The sequence below is a fragment of the Gymnoscopelus braueri genome (assembly GCF_963280865.1).
Source record: "Gymnoscopelus braueri genome assembly, chromosome: 4".
Lineage (NCBI taxonomy): Eukaryota > Metazoa > Chordata > Actinopteri > Myctophiformes > Myctophidae > Gymnoscopelus > Gymnoscopelus braueri.
Window position 1 is genome coordinate 35,116,034 of NC_137605.1, and position 22,500 is coordinate 35,138,533.

At 41.2% G+C, this 22,500-nt stretch overlaps 1 protein-coding gene across 2 annotated transcripts in view; it reads left to right on the forward strand.

Annotated features, from left to right (window-relative positions):
• sntb1 (syntrophin, basic 1) overlaps positions 1–17,214 on the forward strand; it is a 400,503-nt gene extending 383,289 nt beyond the window's left edge. The window contains exons 6-9 of one of the 2 annotated variants that reach the window (XM_080427033.1): positions 1–17; positions 427–623; positions 9,596–9,825; positions 15,503–17,214. The exon at positions 1–17 is cut by the window's left edge and continues 120 nt beyond it. In XM_080427033.1, the coding sequence (XP_080283159.1) occupies positions 1–17; positions 427–623; positions 9,596–9,825; positions 15,503–15,595 (537 nt within the window). In that variant the 3' untranslated portion in view covers positions 15,596–17,214. The remainder of the gene's footprint in view (positions 18–426; positions 624–9,595; positions 9,826–15,502) is intronic. The other variant, XM_080427032.1, reaches the window with a different exon arrangement.
• The last annotated feature ends 5,286 nt before the right edge of the window (positions 17,215–22,500 follow it).

Genomic DNA, 22,500 nt, shown 5'->3' on the forward strand with positions numbered 1-22,500 from the left:
CCTCTGCTAGCGACAAGGTACAGGCACGCACGCACACACACAGCAGTGTGTGTTGAATAATGAAGATAATTTTGATGGCTACTTATCTTACATTACTAGTTTGAGATTGTGTTTTTTAACCCTGAATGTTTTCATGGCAGGGATTTAAAATATAACTACAACAAATCTGAAACAAATTTTAGATCACGGGATGCTAAAACTCCAAAACCATGCTTATGAAATACTGTAGACAGTTTTTGGTTAAAACATTAAAGCTCTACTGTAGGTTCCAATAGTAATCCATGCTAGAGTGTTAGGGGTCTCCTCGTTTCTCCAGCTCTTTAGTAAACAGAAAGAAAATACATGAGAATGAAGGATGAAGTTACCAATTTCATCCAAATATACTGTGCTGGTAAAGATGAAGTGTTTATCCATGTCTTTATACAGACTTGTCCATTCTGGCCCTGACCGGGGGTCCCCCAACGCTGGCAGGGAGCTATCTTTTGCCACGCGGACTGGCACGCGACTGGGGATCGAGGCCCACCTGTTCCGGACAGAGACCACCAAGGATCTATCCCTGTGGACCAGGCACATTGTCAACGGATGTCACAACTCTGCTGAGATGATTAAAGAAGTTACTACTAGTGAGTATCTGCGCACCACACATACATCTCACACACACACACACACACACACACACACACACACACACACACACACACACACACACACACGCACACACACACACACACGTGTCATTACATCAGAGTGGTAGCGCTTATACATACAAAACACAAGACCTACCTACTTTTGTTATAAGAGACCCAGCTATGAAACTATTGCTCTCTCTCTGTCTCTGTCTCTCTGTGTCTCTCTCTCTCTCTCTCTCTCTCTCTCTCTCTCTCTCTCTCTCTCTCTCTCTCTCTCTCTCTCTCTCTCTCTCTCTCTCCCTCTCTCTGTGTGTCTCTCTCTAACACACACACACACACACACACACACACACACACACACACACACACACACACACACACACACACACACACACACACACACACACACACACACACACACACACACACACACACAGACTGCACACACACGATGGGGTTTGTGTTATTATTTTTCAGCCATATGGAAGGCATTGACAAAGCGCTAGCTATTTATAGAATGGAATGTCATTCTGTGTGTGTGTGTGGTGTGTGTGTGTGTGTGTGTGTGTGTGTGTGTGTGTGTGTGTGTGTGTGTGTGTGTGTGTGTGCGTGTGCGTGCGTGTGTTTGTGTGCATCTGCGCGCACGCACGTGTGTGTGTGTGTGTGTGTGTGTGTGTGTGTGGTCCTTGGCATTCGTTACTGGTTGTCCTGGGAATTCCTACGGTGTGTCCCCCTCAGTCTCTTCTCACTATCTCTCTCTCATGTACGTGCACACTCTCTCTCCCTCTGTCGACCCCCCACTCAATCTCTCTGTCTTTCCCTCCTGGAGCACAGAATGTTCTGGGAACTCTGCTTCTTTTTTCCCCTGGGTCCCCGTCACTGTCTGTCTCTCTCTGTCTATAATTACATTGCTCCATATTAAGCTACAGTTCAGAGTCTGCTCATGTATGAAGCAGGTGGGTGAGGTGAGCCAATCCTCACTAACAGTGCTGGTATCTCAGAAGATGAGAGCCACGCTTTCCACGCCTTGTCAGTTGTCTGTTCCTGCAGTCTGTTGTCTCCAAACACTCGTTAAAATACTTTCAACTCCATCTGCACCTGTACAGACACTGCCACTGTGCTGTTATTAGCATTGCAGGGCTTTGCTCACATCCCTAAAGCTGTTTAAATGAAAGACTCTTACGGTAGGTTTCAATGATATGTGCATCATGCTCGCTACCTTGCAGAGAGACATGGACAATGCGTAGCATTGTAGCACAGCATGCTGAGATGTAGCGGCACTGCCATGACGAATGGTGTTTAGACAAACATATTAATCAGTTACAGGCATGTCTTAGCGTATAGCTTACATGTTGCACTGAAATCAACAGATGAAAAATATGTGCTATGTACCTAGGACGAAGATTCATGACAGTAGGCATGCCCTACCTCTCTCTATCTGTCTGTCTGGATCATGTGATGACAATGTTTTGGAGTTGTGTATGTATGAAAAGGCATGGTGCAATAGATGGGTTTCCGCGCGACGTCATCACAGAGCAGAGTGCGCAATCTGCGCATGCGGGTGGTAGAACGAACCGGAAGCGCCATTCACTCTGTTGTTATTTTCGGGATTTAGATAGGCATAATGCTGCTATTTGAGGCATAATAGGCATAATGCTGCTATTATATACAAACAGATCCAACTTCCGACAAATCATTTTTATTGAGTAAAGAAGATATTACAAACTGCATCATTTAATCTACTTTCATTAAACCCGGTGAAGACCATTTATTTTATGAATGTACATTTGACTAGAGCTGCTGCGGGTAATAGCGCCCTCTACTGCTCAACCCTCCACTGCGCGCGCATCATCCTCTCATGTTTACAAACAGGAAACCCATCTATGTGGGGAAGAGATATAATAAAGGACTGTCATTACATTATTATGTAGTATACAGGCTGTATGGAGACAAATCTTTGGACTGTGAACACAAAAGCAGGGCCGGTGGAGTCAGTAGGGGCGCCATAGGTTGCTCCACCACAACAAGTGAAATTGATTTAATTCATTACTGTGCTCTCTACCTAGCTACATAACAGACAGGACTCAGGAAATAAGACAACAAAACCACGAAAAGGTGGCGTTATAACCCTAAACCTATATGTTTAATGGCTTTTTTAACAGCCTACTCGGGGGGGGGGGGGGGGACCTTGGCTGGCGCTGGCCCTGCATACAAGTAGTGTGGCATGGTACTGAGAAAACAAACATGAAGTTAAAGCCTAAAGACCAATTAATTGTGCAGACGTAGCATACACGGACCAGTATCCACTGGGGTCCGTGCTGACTAAAATGATGTGATAGCGGACTTCAGCTCTGCATAATATGTCCCTCTGGGCATGTCTGTACGAAGCTCAGTGTTTGTGTTCTGCGCGCACGTGACTCAACTGAAACATCACTCACCACCCTTAGTTAGAGGGAGACTCTAAAAAGACCACATGGTTGGTCAACCAAAACTGATGAGATTGATATGATTTTAACTTGTAATTGATCAAATATATATCATGTGACAACACCCTCATGAAAAGGAATTAATTCCTTTGGTCTTATGGCCAAAGTTGAGAAATTGATTGGAGCATGTGTTGACAGCTGTGTCTACTAAAGGATGGTACTGCAGGTAACGAAAGGCAGTGGGCAGTTTACAGAAGGCTTATCTCTAAATGGACATAGCGATCTTTATAACCTTCACAAGAACAAGTTGGTGTAAAAAAATAATATATACCTGCATAAATTATCAACTACAATGCTACTTTGACAAGTTGGTATTTGCCTGAATGAATTGTACTGAATGCCTGTGATTGACTACATCCTTTGAGCCGGAGGGGCAGGAGTGTTCAGTGTTGTTATTGGCTAGTAGTGTAAGTCGGACGAACCGCTTGTGTCCGATTGGCTAGTTTTAGTCCATAGTTTTTTGGTTTGGGGCAGAAGTCATACTTATTTCCTATGTCGTACAAACTGTGATGACAGTAAGGTGTGTCAGAGTGCAAGAATTTGTGGATTTGATTGGACACGGCTGAACAGGCTCAAGTAACTGGCCATTCTCATTCCATATCTACTGCTCACTTTGCCTCAAACATGGCAGAGCAGCAAAACAACACACACACACACACACGCACACACACACACACACACACACACACAGGTCTCCACCTTTGCAGTAAATTTCCTTTCCCACTCTCACTTCATCTAATTTACAAACATCTGTTTCTTGAAGTCCTCTTTCATAACTGTCCATTCCTTTGCTCAAAATGTTTTATGGTTTCTACATTAATTCCTGATGGCGATCAACTGGGCATAGAGGTTTCTATTCATAGAGATCTCCTTCACAGCTATGTCTTTTTTTGTGGGCTCGCTGGCGGCAGAGCACACTCATGTTATTTTCTCTGTTGCTGTTATAGTCATGTTTGCCAGTTCCCACCTGATGTCGTGTGGGAGTCCTGACTGCTCCAGATGGTGCTGAATAACTGTTAGCTTGCATAACATCTTTAGACGAGGACTTATGTCTAAGAGGTACAGGTCATTGGTTGTCGATCCGTACGCTCCAAATAGGATGACACAATCTTCCACTATGCAACAGCACATCCTAGATGTCGATGAATATGAACCTTTCCCCTTGGGCTCAACCTTCTTCCAGGAGAAGGCCTCTGGATTGAATTTCCACAGATCATTGAAGCTCCAGTCGAGGTCGTCGCCACCAAATATGTACAGCTCTCCATTGTAGACAAAGGCTGAATGACCGGTGCGTACGTCTGGAAGAAGCTGTGCTGAAGGCATGCTCAGCCAGCAGTTGGTCTCTGTGTCAAACACCCTGACGTTGTTGTACACTAGACCCCCAAATACAAACACCTTTGTCCCAATGATGTTGGCAGAGAGACATTCTGAAACAGGTGCCAGAGTGCCTTTGGTTTCAATCAAAGACCAGACCATCGTGGTCGTGTCCAATGTGTGGATATCATTAGTATATCCTACATAGATATACATAACCGTCCCTAAGACGCAGGCTGAGTGGTCGCACACCACCCCTGGAACAACACCAGAAACCTTGGGCTTGGCCCATCTGTGTTTGTTGACATCAAATGCATAAAGCACATTGCAGCACCCCATCGTGTACTTCCCAGTGTAAGTAAACCCCCCGTAGATGTAGATGATGTCTTCTATCAGCACGGCTGTGTGGCCAAAGCGCATGGAGGGAACCTCAAGGGGACGTTCTCTCCCACTTGTCACTGGGGGAAACTTCATCCAGTGCAAAGATACTGTGTTGAAGACATGCACCTGAATCTGATCCCTGTGGTTCATCCTAGCTTCCCCTCCAAAGGAGTACACCTTGTGACACACTGCCACAGCAGCATGATAGGTTGTCTCTGGTCCTTTCAGACGCACGGTCCAACGTAACATTTAACACGCAATCAATACCTTCAATTAAACTGTATTACTCGAGTATCCTACGTGCCTTGTGCGCACTACCACTTATATTGGCATAACAATACAGCGTCACGTAAAGCTTGACCAATTCTCGAAGCCGATGGGTTGGGTTGGCCATATCCCTAATATAACAATTAGATCCAGCCCAGTCAGGCTGAGATATGATGCAGGTCAGCCTAGTAGTTTGTGAGATTACCTGGACAGACAGACAGACAGACAGACAGACAGACAGACAGACAGACAGACAGACAGACAGACAGACAGACAGACAGACAGACAGACAGACAGACACACACACACACACAGGGGGACTGCAAGATCTAGTGGTGGTGATAAAAACAATAACTGGGTGACTGACTGACTGACTGACTGACTGACTGACTGACTGACTGAGAAGCTCTGGTGCATTTCTGTCAAATGAACTAAAGGTGAAAAAGAGAATACGGTTTATGGGAATATAGCTATATTTATTTTTGTATCACTAGATTGCTATTTCACTGTGTGTCTTGTCTTCCTAGACTGATGTCAAGACTTAGTTCTGGGTTTTATTTCTTTTCTGAATAGAAATGTTCTTTACACTTGTTGTAATATTTTTCACTAGCGGCCGGTCACCTAAAGAGCTGTTCCATCAACCTTGTCAACTTTTCATCTGGCTGACATTCTGATTAATCAATATGATGGCTTACTCAGTGTAAAAGCTTGTGACAAATATTTGCTCGAAATTGAAATTAACTCTCAATCATACTCTGGGCAGGGAGCCATGTTTTGGAGATTTGGGCACATAAAGTCATTTACTTGGCTTTGAGGTGTGATTTCGTATCACTGTCAATTATTGTTATTATTGTTGTTCCTTGTTCTCAAGGTGAGAGAGGTTTTAGACTGAGCTTTCCCCTAATGCTTTCAGTAGGCATACTGACATTTCTCTGAAGCCATTGAGTGAGATGATAGTAATATATACTACGGTACCATGCACTGTAGCCACAAAATCACAGGAAAGAAAGACATTTCTCAAAATAATTTAATTTAAAGAAAAATATTTTCTTGAATAACAGGCATTTGAAAGTGTAACTGTACAAGTAACACAAGAAACATTAACTCAAACTGAAGCTCCCATCCCACCTTTTATCCTTTTCTATTGGTTGCCGTGGTAACTGAAATGCGTGCATGTCGTACCAATTTATTTCTTTTCCCCTTCATTCATGCTCAGTAATTCTGTCTCTTATTCCTCTTTTTTTCTGTATCTTCTCCTCCACCTCTAACTCCTATCTCATGCTCCTAACCCTCTGGAAGAGGGCTTTACCTCTGCACTCACCGTCATCCTGAAAGAAGGTCTTTTGTTTTGGGCTGAAAAGACCCTTGTGTGAGTGTGTGTTTGTGTGTGTATTTGTGTTCTGGTGGGAAACGCTGCTCTCCCTGCAGATCAAGCCTCTCAGGTAGGAGAGTAGAGTTTCCCCTCTCAGTCTTTCTCCTGGACATAACAGAAATACTGTTCTCACTGTCCCATTTACAAGTAGTGGAGGACGGAGTTAAAATGAAAGGGTAAATCCACATTGAATCACAAACTGCTGCCACATGGCTAGAGTCTATGGGTTGAAGCATCCAAGCACATTGCACTTCTGACTACAGTCAATCAATGATGTCAAAGCAGGTATTTTACCATTGGGTGTACTCATTTAAGGGCTGGCCGCTCTGAATCACTCGATTTGATCATGTCAAATATGTACCTACCTTGGAGCTAGTGTTGCCCTGAAATTCGTGACCTATCCAATATTGTATGACTCTACATTGTTTACACTAGTATACTCACTGTTACACAAAAGTGAGAGCCTGACACTGTAATTCAAATGAAAAGATTTGGAATTTAATGTTTTCCAGTGCCAACCTGTAGTGATATGAATTGATTCCAGAGGCGTCATAGACATTTTTGACAAATAAGTAGGCTATACATTTTGAGTGCAAAGTTGAACATTCTAAGCTCCTCTTGAAATGGTATTTGGCTAAAAGTGACATATGATATTATCCTTCCCAACCTATCCGCCTGGTTACTATAGCAGTATGCGGAAAATGTGACACAGCATACTTATGGCGTTGGTGTGTTTGTTTGCTATTTAAACGTTATGCCTGACGTATGTCTTTTAATTATGAAGTGACTTGAACACTGTCCTGCCTGTGAAGCACTTTGAAGGTGCTATACAAATAATGTTTATTCTTGTTATTATTATGGCGTCACACATTTAGATATATTTCCAGTCTCATTGCAACACCGGGTTGTCCCTCTACCTTGAAGAATACACAAACATGTGTTAATAAAATAATTTCAAATAAAAAGAGTGAAAAAAGTTTTTTTGGACATCACGTTTGCACACACTTGGAAACCATGAACTAGTCTTTATATTACGTGCGTTGTGGCCTTCATACGGCCTAAGAAATATTCGCAAATATTTCGTTTTTGTCTGTTTATTGTATTGTATACAATATACAATAATACAGATAATTATTATATATATATACAATATACAGATAAAGAGCCAGACGAGGAAGGGATTTTGATGTGTATAGAGTGATTAGCATGGTTTGACTGACACCAAAGTTAAGTACGCTGTGAATCAGCCTGCTGACAGGCAGACAAAGGAGACTGCTAAGCAGACCTTCAGTAGTCCTCAGGGAGAGATAACACACACACACACACACACACACACACACACACACACACACACACACACACACACACACACACACACACACACACACACACACACACACACACACACACACACACACACACACACACACACGTTTGTATTATATACTTGTGAGCAACATTTTAGGAGGGCGATTTTATGAATGCCATTTATTCTTTCACTGTTTTTAACTGTAACCCTAAAGCCGAAAATAGCCGATCTACAAGCTCACAACGTGTCACGCTGCAACGCGCTGTGAGCTTGTAGACCTGCTACTTTTGGGCATGACAAATTATTATGAATCAGGCATATCTCCAACCCTAACCCTTAAATGCTCTTGTATAGATTGGCTATTTTCACAATGTTTTTCAAAATAGTAAAAAAAAATGCCAAAAAGGTTTAGGCATAAGGGATAAATAAGGCAGTGCACAAGATAGGGCCTGCCTATCTTTTCCTAATACTCGTGACCATAAAACAACCGTTTCTCTTGTGAGGTCCAGGAAAATTGTCCTCACAATGTCTATTTCTCACATTCTACTATACTTGTACACACACACACACACACACACACACACACACACACACACACACACACACACACACACACACACACACACACACACACACACACACACACACAAAAGCAGGTCTTCTGTAGTCCAGCAAGAGATAAGACACAAACGCACATGCTCTCTACCCCGTCCTGCTTCCTTTCTGTCTTCTCTCGCTCTCTCGCCCTCACATATTCACTCTCTCTCTCAAACGCACACACACACACACACACACACACACACACACACACACACACACACACACACACACACACACACACACACACACACACACCCTAGCCCTGCACCTCTCCAGGGGAAGAACCAAGCTCTCTTCCCGCTTAAGGTGCACACTATCCCCACTACGTGAGTGGGAGTCGAATTCCGGCAGGGAGTCAAATTGAAGCATTGAGGACTGTATGTGAATGGTGATAACGTGCTCAATAGAGAGTACGCTGTGAGGTAAACAGATGGCTTTGTCTGAGGTGCACAGTAACTAAGTACATTTACTTGAGTACTGTACTTAAGCACATTTTTGTTTTTTGCAAGCTTATGACTGTAACTCTGCTACATTTTACATAGAAATGTTGTACTTTTGACTCCACTACATTTCTAGGATGGGACTCTTGGGACCAAAACTTACAAAAATATATTATGAATTAACCACTTGTTCAAGTGGTTCAAATGTAGTGAAAATCTGCAAGCTCTCAGCGTGTCGCAGCGCGATGCTAATTTCACAGATTTCCTTTTTTTTTACTTTTGAATGCTTGAGTATTTACTTGAGTATATGATTTGTCCACCACTGTTTGTCATTTACTTGTAGAGTAAAGGGGTGCATAGATTTGGAGAGTAGACAGTAATAGTACACACTCTGTTTTCAGTCAGAAGCGCACTCTACTGTATGTTAACAGATGAGACTGCTATTACCCAGGGCATGAAAGCGATGTGTGATGTCAGAGGTACACTCATCTTTTAGCTGGACAGCGTTAATATGTGAACCTGAACTAAAGATAGTAGTGATTTAGAGAATGATTTGGATCCTCTAATGCAGGGGTTCTCAAACGTTTTTATACCACGACCCCATGAGGGACATATTTTGGCGACCCCATTTAGAACCGCTGCTCTAAAGGGTCTAAACAGTGAACATACAGCCAAAAATAGCAGATCAACAAGCTCACAACACATCGCAAGAGATTTGGTGCAGACTGAAAAAAGTCTAGAGGGTTCAAGTTGTTAAATGCGACATTGTTTAAATTCCATTTCCCTCTCTCCTTCAGGTTGTCTGTATCGCGGCCAGGAGTGTCGGCTGGTGGTCCATTATGAAAAGGGCTTCTCTGTGCTGTTTGAGCCCAAACAGTCAGAGAGGGAGAATGGGGAAGACCGAGGGGCTCGCACCCCTACCAGGCCCAAAGTGATGCTCTCGTACCCCTTCGAAAAGCTCAAGATGTCCTCTGACGATGGAGTTCGCATGCTCTCCCTTGACTTCAGCGGCAAAGAGGGAGAAATTGTGAGTCTTGTTTATAAACCACTGCTTTTAAAAAAATAATACTAATTCTTAGATGCTTAAACGGATCAGTATATCGTATTTTGGGATGATACACATGCTAATTTGTTTAGCAACACGATGTATGCTATTGACTGTTGATTACTTTTCCAAAAGTGCTGCACAACCAAGGAATACATCTAAATTGTGATTTAGACTTTAGTACCTAAACTTAAGAAAGTGTCAATATTAAAGCTTAACATATTACCTGCCAAGCCGTAGATCTACGGGCCGGTAATTCCACCCGTTACCCGCCAAGCCCGTAGATCTACGGGCTAGGGTCTTTTTAGTGGTCCGCGTTAGATTACCCCCTCCAGCACATGGTGGGTTAATATTTTTCATGTAGATGACGGAGAAGTTGAAAAAACACGTGATCTGGTCACGTGATCACACAAACACGTCTCACACAAAAGAGTCTGAGCCGCGCGGCCGCGGGTAACAGTCTCCGCCGCCATTACAAACCAAAACAGAGTAAACACATTCTAGCTCTGGGAGACAGGATCTTACCATGAGCGGCGGAGGCGCGCGTCACCGTGAGATTCTCGCACTCGTGCTCGTATGTGCACACGCGCGCGGGGGATAATCTTTTCTCCAGGATGTTGGCGTGCGAAAGCGCTTCATAAACACTCAGCCTGTTGATCCGAGGCGAGCAAAAAAAAAAAAAAGACTGTAGTCCGCAAACTTTAGTATCACCTCTCTGTGTCAGAGGAGAGATGGGCGACACAAAACAAAAAGCCGATCCACAAGCGCCAGCCCACGATCATCAACCCTCATCAACCCTCCCCCTGGAAACGAGGGGCTCCCCCACGGGGAAACTTCAAAGTGAAGGTTATGAATTGCACTATATTAATACCTAATGCCATAGTTATTCTGTGCACAAGCTTGATTTTTTACAGATAACAGGTGTTACGATTTGACTCAAATGTGCATTACTGTATAGTATATTGCAATTCCAACTACAGTTGCAGTATTTGCCTTGCTAATGGCACTTCAGCCATGTGTTGAAAAGGCTGATTTTAAAAACGCCTTTTAAATCCTAACCTAAGTTTTCTGAAAAACATGCATTTTTTTATAAAAAAAGATTCATGTTGCTATATACATACCGGTAGCAACATCTAAACTGACACAGATGTTTTCCCGGATTGAAGGGTATAACAACGTATAGGCTTTCCAGGTCTAAATGGGTTAAATTTAAGCTCTGGAAAATGTCAGAAATGTCAGTTATTGGCTGGAGCTAGTTCACTATTTTTGCTAGAAGTGGACCCATTATAATAAAACTGAGTCATCATGATTTTACATAAATGCAATCACAGTGACACATACTGTATATTTAAGCAATATAAGACGTGAGAGGGAGTGCTTTATTATGGTTATAGTGAGTGATTATTGGCACAGCAGTGCTGCGACATAGTCACAATGTGAAGTGGAATGCCATCGCCCTGCATATCAGTGCCAATAACAACAATAAAGCATGACCTCGAGCATTTTATTGTTTAACAGCATTGCACTGTTGTTAATTCATTTTATTCCATGGCTGCTAGGTGTGAGCCATCCTAGATTAGAAAACGCGTATGTGTGTCTGTCTGTCCACGGCTAATCTCGCTAGCCAGTGAACCGATCAGTGCCACATTTCTTACGCACGTTTCCGGATGTAAATCACTTATATTTTTCACATATTTCAAATGATTTTTGGGGTCCAAAATCTGTGAATATATTTTTCTTTCACATTTTGTGAATTATTAATCTCATGCACCTCCCTGCTGTCCCTCCATATTTGGACAAAAGTGACTTCATCTATATGATGTCATCAACATGACATCATATTGTCAGAGATCCACAAGGAAGTCACACCGTTATCTTTAGACTAATCTTGTTTTGAAAAATATGAGATAGTGTTGTTGTATTTTCCTAAATTCCCGCAATCGGAAACAGTTTCCCATTGTTTAAGTTGCCTATTGTATAGGCAACTTAAAGCCAGCTGGACTGGTCCACAACCTATCACAGAGTGATACTCGTGCCAGTGATTTACCCATTGGTGTTTTGTCGTTATTAGCCCCGAATGCCACTTGGCCAATCACAATGCACAGAAGGAACTAGCTGTTGTAATCCCCAAAAAAGTTCATTTCCTTTCCTGAATTCGATGTGTGACCTACCATGGCTCAGCCTCAGATATCCAAATATCTCTTTTCATCCCCTCCATATTTTCCTGTTCTCTGTTTTCCCCTCTGAGTCACTGCATGTTAAAAGACATGCATGTTGATTAACCCATTCAAACCGGGAAATTATCTGTGTTATTTTTTATTTTAGCTTTGGCTATTCAAAAATAGAAGATATACAAGCTCACAGCGTGTCACAGCGCGTCACTTCGTGCCGCGATGCGAGTTTGTACATCTGCTATTTTTGAATTTGTTTTTAAAGATCTGCTCTCAGGTCTTAATGGGTTAAATTGGAAGAAGCACATACACAAGTATCCTCCTACATTTTCCGCCTGTCTAGCGTCAACACTTTGGATACGTTTGATTGATTTATTTTCTCAACTCGTGCTGAGATAGCAGAGTGGGAAAGCATAAATTCTTGTCTTGAATTTATGTATTGAGACTGCAGAATATAACTCAGACAGCAAACCTGGGTTGAAATGAGGTAAGTACAGAATTATGACATCTTGTGTGAGAATACAAATCCAGTATACTGTAGCCCTACTTCTTTTACAAACTAGTACAGCACATTCAGTAGCCTACTGTAAAAGGATGCACTAGATTAATGCAATTTATTTTCTTTTTTCTTTTCTTTTTTAGGCACTTCTTTATTTTAGATATTGGAGTGTATATGTATTAGGAAAGAGGGGGCGGGGGCAGGCATTCAACACAGATCACATTCAGAACTGAATTGCCATTGTTGTACCTTAGTATAATCCCATTTAAATGCAGTAATAATTTTTTTTCTCACTTATTAATAATAGAGCATTCATTCTCTCCTAAAGGTTACATATATCAACTTACTTATGCAAAAGGTTTTTTCTTTTACCATTTGAATATTGAAGAAAACCCACTATACGTGATTGAATCGAAAGTGAACTGACTCAACCCTGACGAAAACTTAGCTGGGTCATGTTTCACTGGCCTTAAGTGAACGTTTCCTGAAAGCATTTAAATTCTCCCTGTAAGTTACTGTGAGATTTTTAATCAGTTTGCACCACACAAGGGCACACTGTGAAAGCACAGTGTGCCCATGTTTCATTGGCCACGCACCAAGCAAACTTACTGGAAGTACAAGCAAAGTACTCACATTTCCATTCAAAGTAACCAATGTGGTTGTTGTACTTTAATTTTAAATTTGCTGTGACGTAAATGTGTGTAATCTGTTGGTGAATATGGCTCATAAGAGCTCATAATGTCAAAAGTCAGTGTGAAATTCATTGGACCCTATTAACAACTGTTAACACCTTTTCCAAATGCTAATGTAAGCGGTTCTTCCAAAGAAAACTAAATTACTGTTTCTAAAAGTGTAACCAATATGATTTACTGTAAAGGAGAACCTAAGGTCATTGCAAAAAAATGTAATCTCAGGTGTTTTTCAACCTTTTGGTCTCTTTTTCGTACAACCCGCGACCGCGTATACCACTAACTATGAATACTTTCTCAAAATTGGCTGCTAAAATGTTTGATATTAACCCATTAAAACCGAGAAAGCATCTATGTCATTTTCGATTTTAGCTATAAATTTGAGTGTGTGTCACGATTTTTCCAGATGGCAGATAAACAAGCTCATAGCGCGTCACTTTGTGCTGTGCTATGAGCTTGTAGATCTGCTATTTTTGCCAAATACATAACATTTTGGGCATCCTTGACCCACTGACATAGAAACATATGTTTTTCAGAAAACTGTTAGGATTTAGAAGACATTTGTAGAATCGGCCTCAGTTCTAAATGGGCTAAAGGTTTCACTGATGATATGTGGAGCCACTCATGATTCACTGCACGGCGCTTACATGACACAAACAAGCTGACACGTCATAGTTTCCATCTCTCAATCCTTCCCCTAGGTTTTCAGCTGGACAGAATAAACTTCGGCTTCAAGTATAAACGTAGCCCAAGTCCCTATAGGCCATAGGAACAGGATGTGAGTCATACTGGTGAAACTCCCATAATTCACAGTCAAGTCCTGTAATGAACAGCGCTTTGTTCACATTGAGGTGGAGCGGGTGGTGTTCTTGGCGTGCACACACGTGTGTGTGTGTGTGTGTGTGTGTGTGTGTGTGTGTGTGTGTGTGTGTGTGTGTGTGTGTGTGTGTGTGTGTGTGTGTGTGTGTGTGTGTGTGTGTGTGTGCGCGTGCGTGCGTGCGTATACCCGTGCCTGCGTGTGCGCGTGCATGTGTGCGTGCGTGGTGCTTAGCTCCAATTAGGACCATGTAGCAATGTTGCCTAATCCTCATCTTATTAGTGAACTGTAGACTGCTTTGTATTATGTATTTGTTGATCAGACGTGATATTTGATTCATGTAATATATTTTCCTGTTGTTCTCGCATTTAATTATTTCCATCCGTTTGTTTTCTTGCCTTCTCTGTATCCTCTAACACTTAATTCTATCCTTTTAACCATTGATGTTCTCTATTCTACTCTCTTCAATTTTATTCCATTCTACACTATGCTGTCTGACTTTACCTTATAATAAAATCTGTGTTATTCCATTCTCATCCATGCATTATTTTATGGTCTATCTGAGTATAGTATATCCCACTTTATGCTCCTATATTTAGTTCTGTTACAATCTAGGGGTGCAGCACTTAATCAAACTAATCAATTTAATCAATTCCCCCCAAAACATTTTTTTTCCTTTTTTTAGATTTTAATTAAAAAAAGATATTTTAAAAAATACAGAAAATTCCAGTTCTACAAGAGACGTGCTATGCTATGCGATGTGAGCTTGTAGATCGGCTATTTTTGCTGTAGTAGTTAATCAAACTAATCGAAATAGAGCACCGAAGTCCTGACGTCACTGCCAGTAGAGGGCGCTGTTCCGCAGGTTCGTGGCTTTACTTTTTGTGTTGATATCCTCATTGAGGAATCTTAAGAACTGTGTTCCAAAAATAAACACACCACCCTGGCGATTTTACTCTTATGGATATGAAGCATTGACTGAAGGTGTAAATGTACACATTTACCCAAAGAGTAACACAATATAAACACTAGAAACGAGTCAAACAACCCAAAGACTGAAGGCAGAATTAATTCCATTTTTGCCAGAAACAGGCTGTATCAAATATGAATGAATATCATAAACGATGCAGAGCCACCCCCCTGACAAAAACGCCAGGTGGTGTGTTTATGTTTGGAACACAGTTCTTATATGACGTGATCTAAGTCTAAGATTCCCAAATGGGGATTTCAACACAAAAAAATAAAGCCACGAACCCGTGGAACAGCGCCCTCTAGTGGCAGTGACGTCAGACTTCGGTGCTCTATAGTTTATTATGAAAAACCTATTCGATTTTTTTTGCGTCAATTCGTTGACAATATGATCCCAAAAAATCAATTGTTTGATTAATCAAAATCTTATCGATAAAATAATTGCTAAGAAGATCATTGATAGTTGCAGCCCTTTTCTAACATATCCCACTCTTCTCTATTCCTGTCCTTTCAGCAACTGGACCTCCACTCATGTCCTAAGCCCATCGTCTTCATCCTCCACTCCTTCCTCTCTGCGAAGATCTCACGCCTGGGACTGGTGGCCTGATAACCCCCTTTAAAAGTGACATATCACCTCAAAGAAGGAAGAATTCCACTTTACCTCTCTGGGGCTCCAATGGTTCCAAACGGGTGAATGAGTGATGGGTCCCTCTCTTGGCTGAAGCCTTCATCTCAGCATGGACCCTTGACCAATGAAGGACACAAGAGACACCGACCTGCAACACGTTTTCGGCTCCCCAACCCATACACAGCAGAATCCAGAGTCTTGAGAGTGTAAAAAATACATCCGAAATATACTCTGTAGTTAAATGTTGAAACATGCTTTTCTGGATTGGTCTCCTTTGATTCTCTCATCTTGAGGAATGACCCATGGACGTTCAATCCAGACTGGCCTTGTTTGGGTGAAATACCTGTATGCCTTTAACAGACAGTGTTGTTCCACACCCTCCTCCTATAAGGGCTGTTTTCACAGACATGTTGAGAAGAACCACAGAATAAAACATGGACTGTAGGGACCCCAGGGACAGAGAGAGAAAGAAAAGAATGGACTGGAGGGTCACTAGCCACACAGCGAGAGACAGACAAAGTGAAAAACAGAGGCCATGCTGTTTAGTCATTATAAGAGGGTTGGGACACACAGAGAAGAAATTACTTTAAATCCAATCAATTCTAAATGCAGGGGGGGGGGGGGCATTGCAATTCATTTCCCAATGACAGAACAATCATTCATTCAAAATGTCAAACATTTTGAATTTAGTTTAATTAGCTATTTTCTTCCTCAAACACTTGTTTGGTGACATTGTAGGAAAAAGCTATCCACAATTTGTTCCCTACCAATAGAAAGCACATAATGAGTAAAGTGTCTGCTGAAGATATGACAACTAATTCAATTTTTGAATGTCAAGGTGTGCTGTTGAGTCACTGGAAATGGCAACCCTCCCTTTCAGTTCAAACACTTAAGTAATCAGTGTTTGAATGCTGGGGAAATTTATTTTTGCTTCAATTGACACAGAGCAATTTGACTGCAGGTTGTTGTACACTGGCATGTATTACGCACTTCGGCTGAACAATTTTGGTTTCATTTATATGTACAATAATATTCCGGTGTTATTCAGGATTCACATATTCTCAAGTGTCTCAATTCATACTCAAGCATTGCAATTTCATAGCTGTCAATGCTATATCTTCGTGTTCAGCTCAGTTTTGAGAAAGCCGAATAAAGTAGGATAAAAATATGAACATCCCAGGTTAATCAGAACAATGAAGCATCAAACAATATTTCACGGTGATATTCATAATATTCTAGTTCACATATACAGGGACGTGTGCATAATATGGATATGAAGGTGCATATAACCTGAATGCACACACACACACACACACACACACACACACACACACACACACACACACACACTGACCATATCACCATATTACCGAACACACTCACTGTGCATGTGCCCCTCAATTCTGACATTTTTATACAGCCTATTATTATTTATTTATTTTCATTTGTAGATTCTGTGATTCTGATTCATAGTTTGAAATCCTTTCAGACATTTCCTTGAGTTTGTGAGTATGATGGCTGAATGAAGATTACGTATGTAACCATGTTTATGTGAGCGATTGGATGACTCCAATATGATATATCCTTCTGCGGCAGCGGAGGCATCGAGGTAGATTTACAGATGAATCCGTGTATGGGGGTGTGCCGCGGCTAAGGGCGTCACTCTCTGCGCAGCCCAAATTCCAAAGTCCTTCCACCTCTTCGCCACACCGAGAGAAGGAACGAGGTGGAAGGAGGTGCCACATAGGAATTTGGGCTGCGCAGAGGGCGACGCCCCTAGCCGCGGCACACCCCCATACACAGATTAATCTGTAAGTCTACCTCCTCGCCTCCGCAGCCACGGAGGGATATATCATATTGGAGTGATCCAATATAGCGCTACATAACTAAATGGAGAGCACACAAGAGTCCCATGCTAATTATCAATATGGAACTGGACTCAATAATTTTCACAAAATCAATCACTTTTTATTTCTCACAAAAAGGAAAAACAAAATAGTCAAAACCTTTACAGGAAATCTGAAGCCAAACTCATACCCCGCCAGGCATTATTGATCTGAAAGGATTTCCAACATTTTATTCCTCAATTACACATCTACCCTGCTGCAACCACCGTACACAGTTCTATCTTGAACGTTTAACAGTTGAAGAAAGAGTTACAAAAAGTGTAACTGTGCCTTCTGATGGCTAAAAGAGATAACGATTTGAAGTTTTTACAAGCAACTCCTCCAAGAGGCAAAATGTCATATAAAAAATGCATAGTTAGTTCTATAACAGCTGCATTTATCTGATCAAACCCAGCCTCCACAAAGATGCCAGGAGAACAGAAAGTTTTGGTTTGCTGTATTCTTTATTTATAGTCATACCTGTACACATTTCCAATGACCAATTATACACACTTTGATTGTGAGCAATCATTTACACAAGTTTCATTTTTATTTTTCTCAATCCTGCTACACTGTTGAAGAAACACAACAATCTATTTTTATGTTGGTACTAAAAAAGATACTGGAAGTATGATTTAGTGTCCATGACTTTGCGAAATGTGTTTGGCAAAGTATTCAGCACTTACCTGTACTGATAATTTGAATGGAAGATTTTAAGTCAGCTCTGAGAAAGAGGCTGCTTTGAGATGTAGAATCTGATGTCTTTGGCAGCTATTGTACTGTTATTCAGATTGATAATGCTTAGTTTTTAACTCAGATGGTGCACATAAATCATATTTAACACATTCATGTATTAAGTTGGTCTTTTTTGAATGTATACAGTTATGCATGGATATTTTCACCATCAAATGTTATTTTTTATTGTTACACAGCCCAGTACCTTAATTAAATATAAAATAAATACGCAGAATAGGACATGCCACCTTGTCTCATAAAATTAATCGGATCATTAAAATGATCAAAGTGACATTAATGACAGGACATCATGTGTAATACCATGTTTAATATGAAAGCAAGCAGCCAAATCTGCGACAAAGCCAACAGTCAAACTTTGGCATCATTTAACCTAAGTCTGTAAACACTGTCACATAACCCACTCAAATGAATGCATACAAACAATGGAAGCACTACTAAGTAAAAACAAAACAAAAAACTGCTAGGCCTATGTCTGCACTCTCTAACCATATTTCACAAAATAGTAGCCATCAGTTAGATCGATATCTCCTACTTCGAGCGGCACTGTGTGGCACAGTGGCCATGAAAAACACTTCAACCCATAAAGAATAGAATAAAGAGTATAATAATTAACCCACGATAGAGCTGCAGAGGATTTTGCGGAGTTGAATCTCATCTTTCCCATTCATGTTAATTCTGTTTCAAACAGTTTCATTGTTTCAAACGGCTGTTGAAATTAGTATTTTATTCATGCAACATGCTTCTTTTTTTTCAGTGAAAATGTTCACGGCAGAGAAAGAGTTAGCTGTTCAATTAATGTACCAATGTGAGGTTGAAGGCTAAGGCATAGACTGTCCAGTCATCATCAGATTCAATGTCATCTGAAGCCATCTCACGTTAAACTAGAGGTGTGTGCATACAGTTATCATCTAGGAACCTTAATTCAGAGTTGAAATGCAAGGCTTTCAAACACAGTCAGTCTCATCCTATGAAGAATAGTTAAGAGGTTATGTATGACATTGTGTTAATCAATAATTTACCTTCACCTTTGACCAAATTGCTACCCTGGAAACCAGATGAATCTGTGTGAGCTAATTTATTATATGCTCTGTACTGTACATACTATGGTCTGGCAATGCCAGGTTAATACTATACTGCATTATTACTCAACTACTGAATTAGAGGTCTAATATTTGATGATGATACAGTGTAATGAGTGACAGTGTATACTGTAACTGTACAGCATGAATTTGGTCTCTGAAGTAAATTTTTAGACACTGAAATGGTAATCCACACTGAATTACACATAGGGCAGAAACCTGCTTCTGCACTGGTCTTTGTGGGTTGAAAATTCCAAGCATGTTACATTTCTGACCTCATCCAATCACAATCAGTGATGTCAAGGTATTTGGAGACTCAATTTGCACTTCCATCCCCAAGCTCCTGCTCCTTAAAAATCTTTTCACCGCAACCCAAGCTCACTTCTGCATTATTGTAGATATCCCCATGCAACATGACATATATAACTGCACTTTACCTGAATGGTATACAATTATCTGTATATGGGCAAGTAGTAACCACTTTAACTGCTAGATCGATTTAAACTGACCTCTTCACTTGGCATGGATAACAAAACTGAAACATTCTGCTGGTTTAGTTAGTGTGGTTGCCCGAATGGGCAACCAGACTACTGTTATAGATAAAGTTTCGATGTAGATAAACAATACTTTAGACCACATCTCCTCCCACAGTTTATTTTTCCCAATTTAGTGCCATATGTCAAAATGACCGGCCTCACCGGGAATCGATGGCTATCATTTTGCTAAGAGATTGGTTACATAGTTTTATTAGTGCATTAAATTTCCCCATCCACTTTAATGGGAAAATGACAAGTATTTCTTTCTCAGAAACTGTAAGGGCTAGGGTTACAACACTTGGAGGGGAGGTTCATAGTTTATTGCAAAATTATTTTAAAAAATAGTTACACAAGTTGGCCTCATGGTGGCGCTATAACAGTCCACTTTCATTTTGGCAACTCCCCATATAGGCCACGCCCATTTCCGTATAGATAGATTTTTTGATATTGATTTATTAGTGCATTAAATTTCCCCATCCACTTTAATGGGAATTGCAAAAACTCCCATTCAAGTATTTTTTTCTCGGAAACCGTAAGGGCTACAGTTACAAGACTTGGAGGGGAGGTTAATAGTTTATTGCAAAATTATTAATAAAAGAATCACACCAGTCGGCCACATGGTGGCGCTATAACAGCCCACTTTACCTTTTGGCCTATAACTCTTGAAGTGTAGGTCGTAGAATAAAAAAATAGGATTCCTTGGGTCACAACGCAACTCCCCATATAGGCCACGCCCATTTGCGTCAGGATAGATTTTCCGCCATTTTGAATTTTCTTCAAAACACACTTTTAGCTCCTCCTCCCATATATTCTGTCCAAATTTCACAAAAATCGGTACACATAATCTCTGGACCCATGCGTTAAACATCTCCAAACGGCATTTTGATAGTCCTTACCGTTCGTCCGTAATTGGCTTCCAAAGTTAGTGGGAGGAGCCCGTTTTACCAAAAATGCCAAAAATCACGAACGAAACGTCCAATCGATCCCAAATTTGAATCATATGTCGAGGGTGGTTTATTCAACGAATCCCCAAAAGCATTTCCACTTTGACCCATAGGGGGCGCCACAACTGTGCAAAACGTAACCGTTTGATGCAAAAACATGATTTTTGGGGGGATCACTCCTCTCAAATTGAAAAGCAGGTGATCTCAGGAGTGACATGACGATGTCATTGGCCCGCTACATTTGTGGGAGGGGCTTATTTATTTTTGTGGGAGGGGCCTATTTCTTCAAATCAAAACGCCATGTATCACGAACACAGGATCCAATCAGCACCAAATTCTAATGGCACGTCACGCGGCCTCCGATGGTATTCCTCCAAGCATATTCCTCAAGTCCGGGCGGCGGCAACCTGCGACCGGCGTCGGCGCAACCACACTTTGCAATTGCCCTGAATTGCGACGCGTCTAGTTTAGTTTGTCTTTCTTCTGAAAGTCTGTACATGTGACATGTTCTGATAGACAGCGATGAGGAGCCCTGGTATTACAGTGGATGGAGATAGCTGTCCTGTTTTCAAAATAACCCATTATATCTTAATTCCCTCTGTTTATTGCATACCTCAGCTTTAACCACCTCAAATTTGAATGAATAAACACAAAAGAGCAGCAATTTATTATTGATTGATTGATATGGTTTTACACCTTACACACAGTCATTTCTGAACATTTGGGTCAACAGTTTTCTCATTCCAAACATGTTTTGAACAAGTCTTCTTAGTCTTTGTTAGAAATCCACTTTTAATTTGAAACGGACTTGATCTATTGGTCTCAGTCCTGCCGAAAGCACACACACACATTAAATGCTCAATAACAGTATGCTATATTCTCAGTAGACAGGGAGATGAAAGTAGTGTGCTAATTCATGGTGTTAGTTTAGTCTGAGAAAACTGCCGACTCTGCATAAGGCATTGTTGGTTGTTTAGTCTTTGAGAATAATTGAGTTAAAGACGGCTCTTAAAACAACCATAATTCTTGACATTGTTTACTTGACTCCCAGGTAATCGGTTGGCATTCAACACACACGCACACACGTGTACACACACACACACACACACACACACACACACACACAGGACATGTGCACATGCACGGACACACATACAAAGGACAAGGACACAGGATTATATGCACTCAAGCATTCCTTTGGCACTCTTGACATTGTTGACTGGTTCACTGCATGCATGCACACAAGGACACAAGCACGCACACACATAGTCATGGACACAAAACACACACACACACACACACACACACACACACACACACACACACACACACACACACACACACACAGAGGAATGCTCTCCCACGATTAGACTATGTCATAACACTCGATGTTGTTTACAAACTCAAGTACCACACACAGAAGGCCAATGAACACAGAGTTATGCATTCTCTCGAGTATGTGTCATACAGAAAAGCCATTATTATTGACATTATTCGCTACTGGGGCTGCCTTCAGGTGCTCCTTTAGCTCCTGAATAAAGCCTCATCTCTACTACTCATGTGCTGCATACTGGACAGAGAAACAGCGTATCCTTGAAATAAAACTTCTGTGTCTATTAACACACCTAAAATAATGTTGAGCAAATGCTGTTTCTATCTTACATTAATGATACACACACTCAC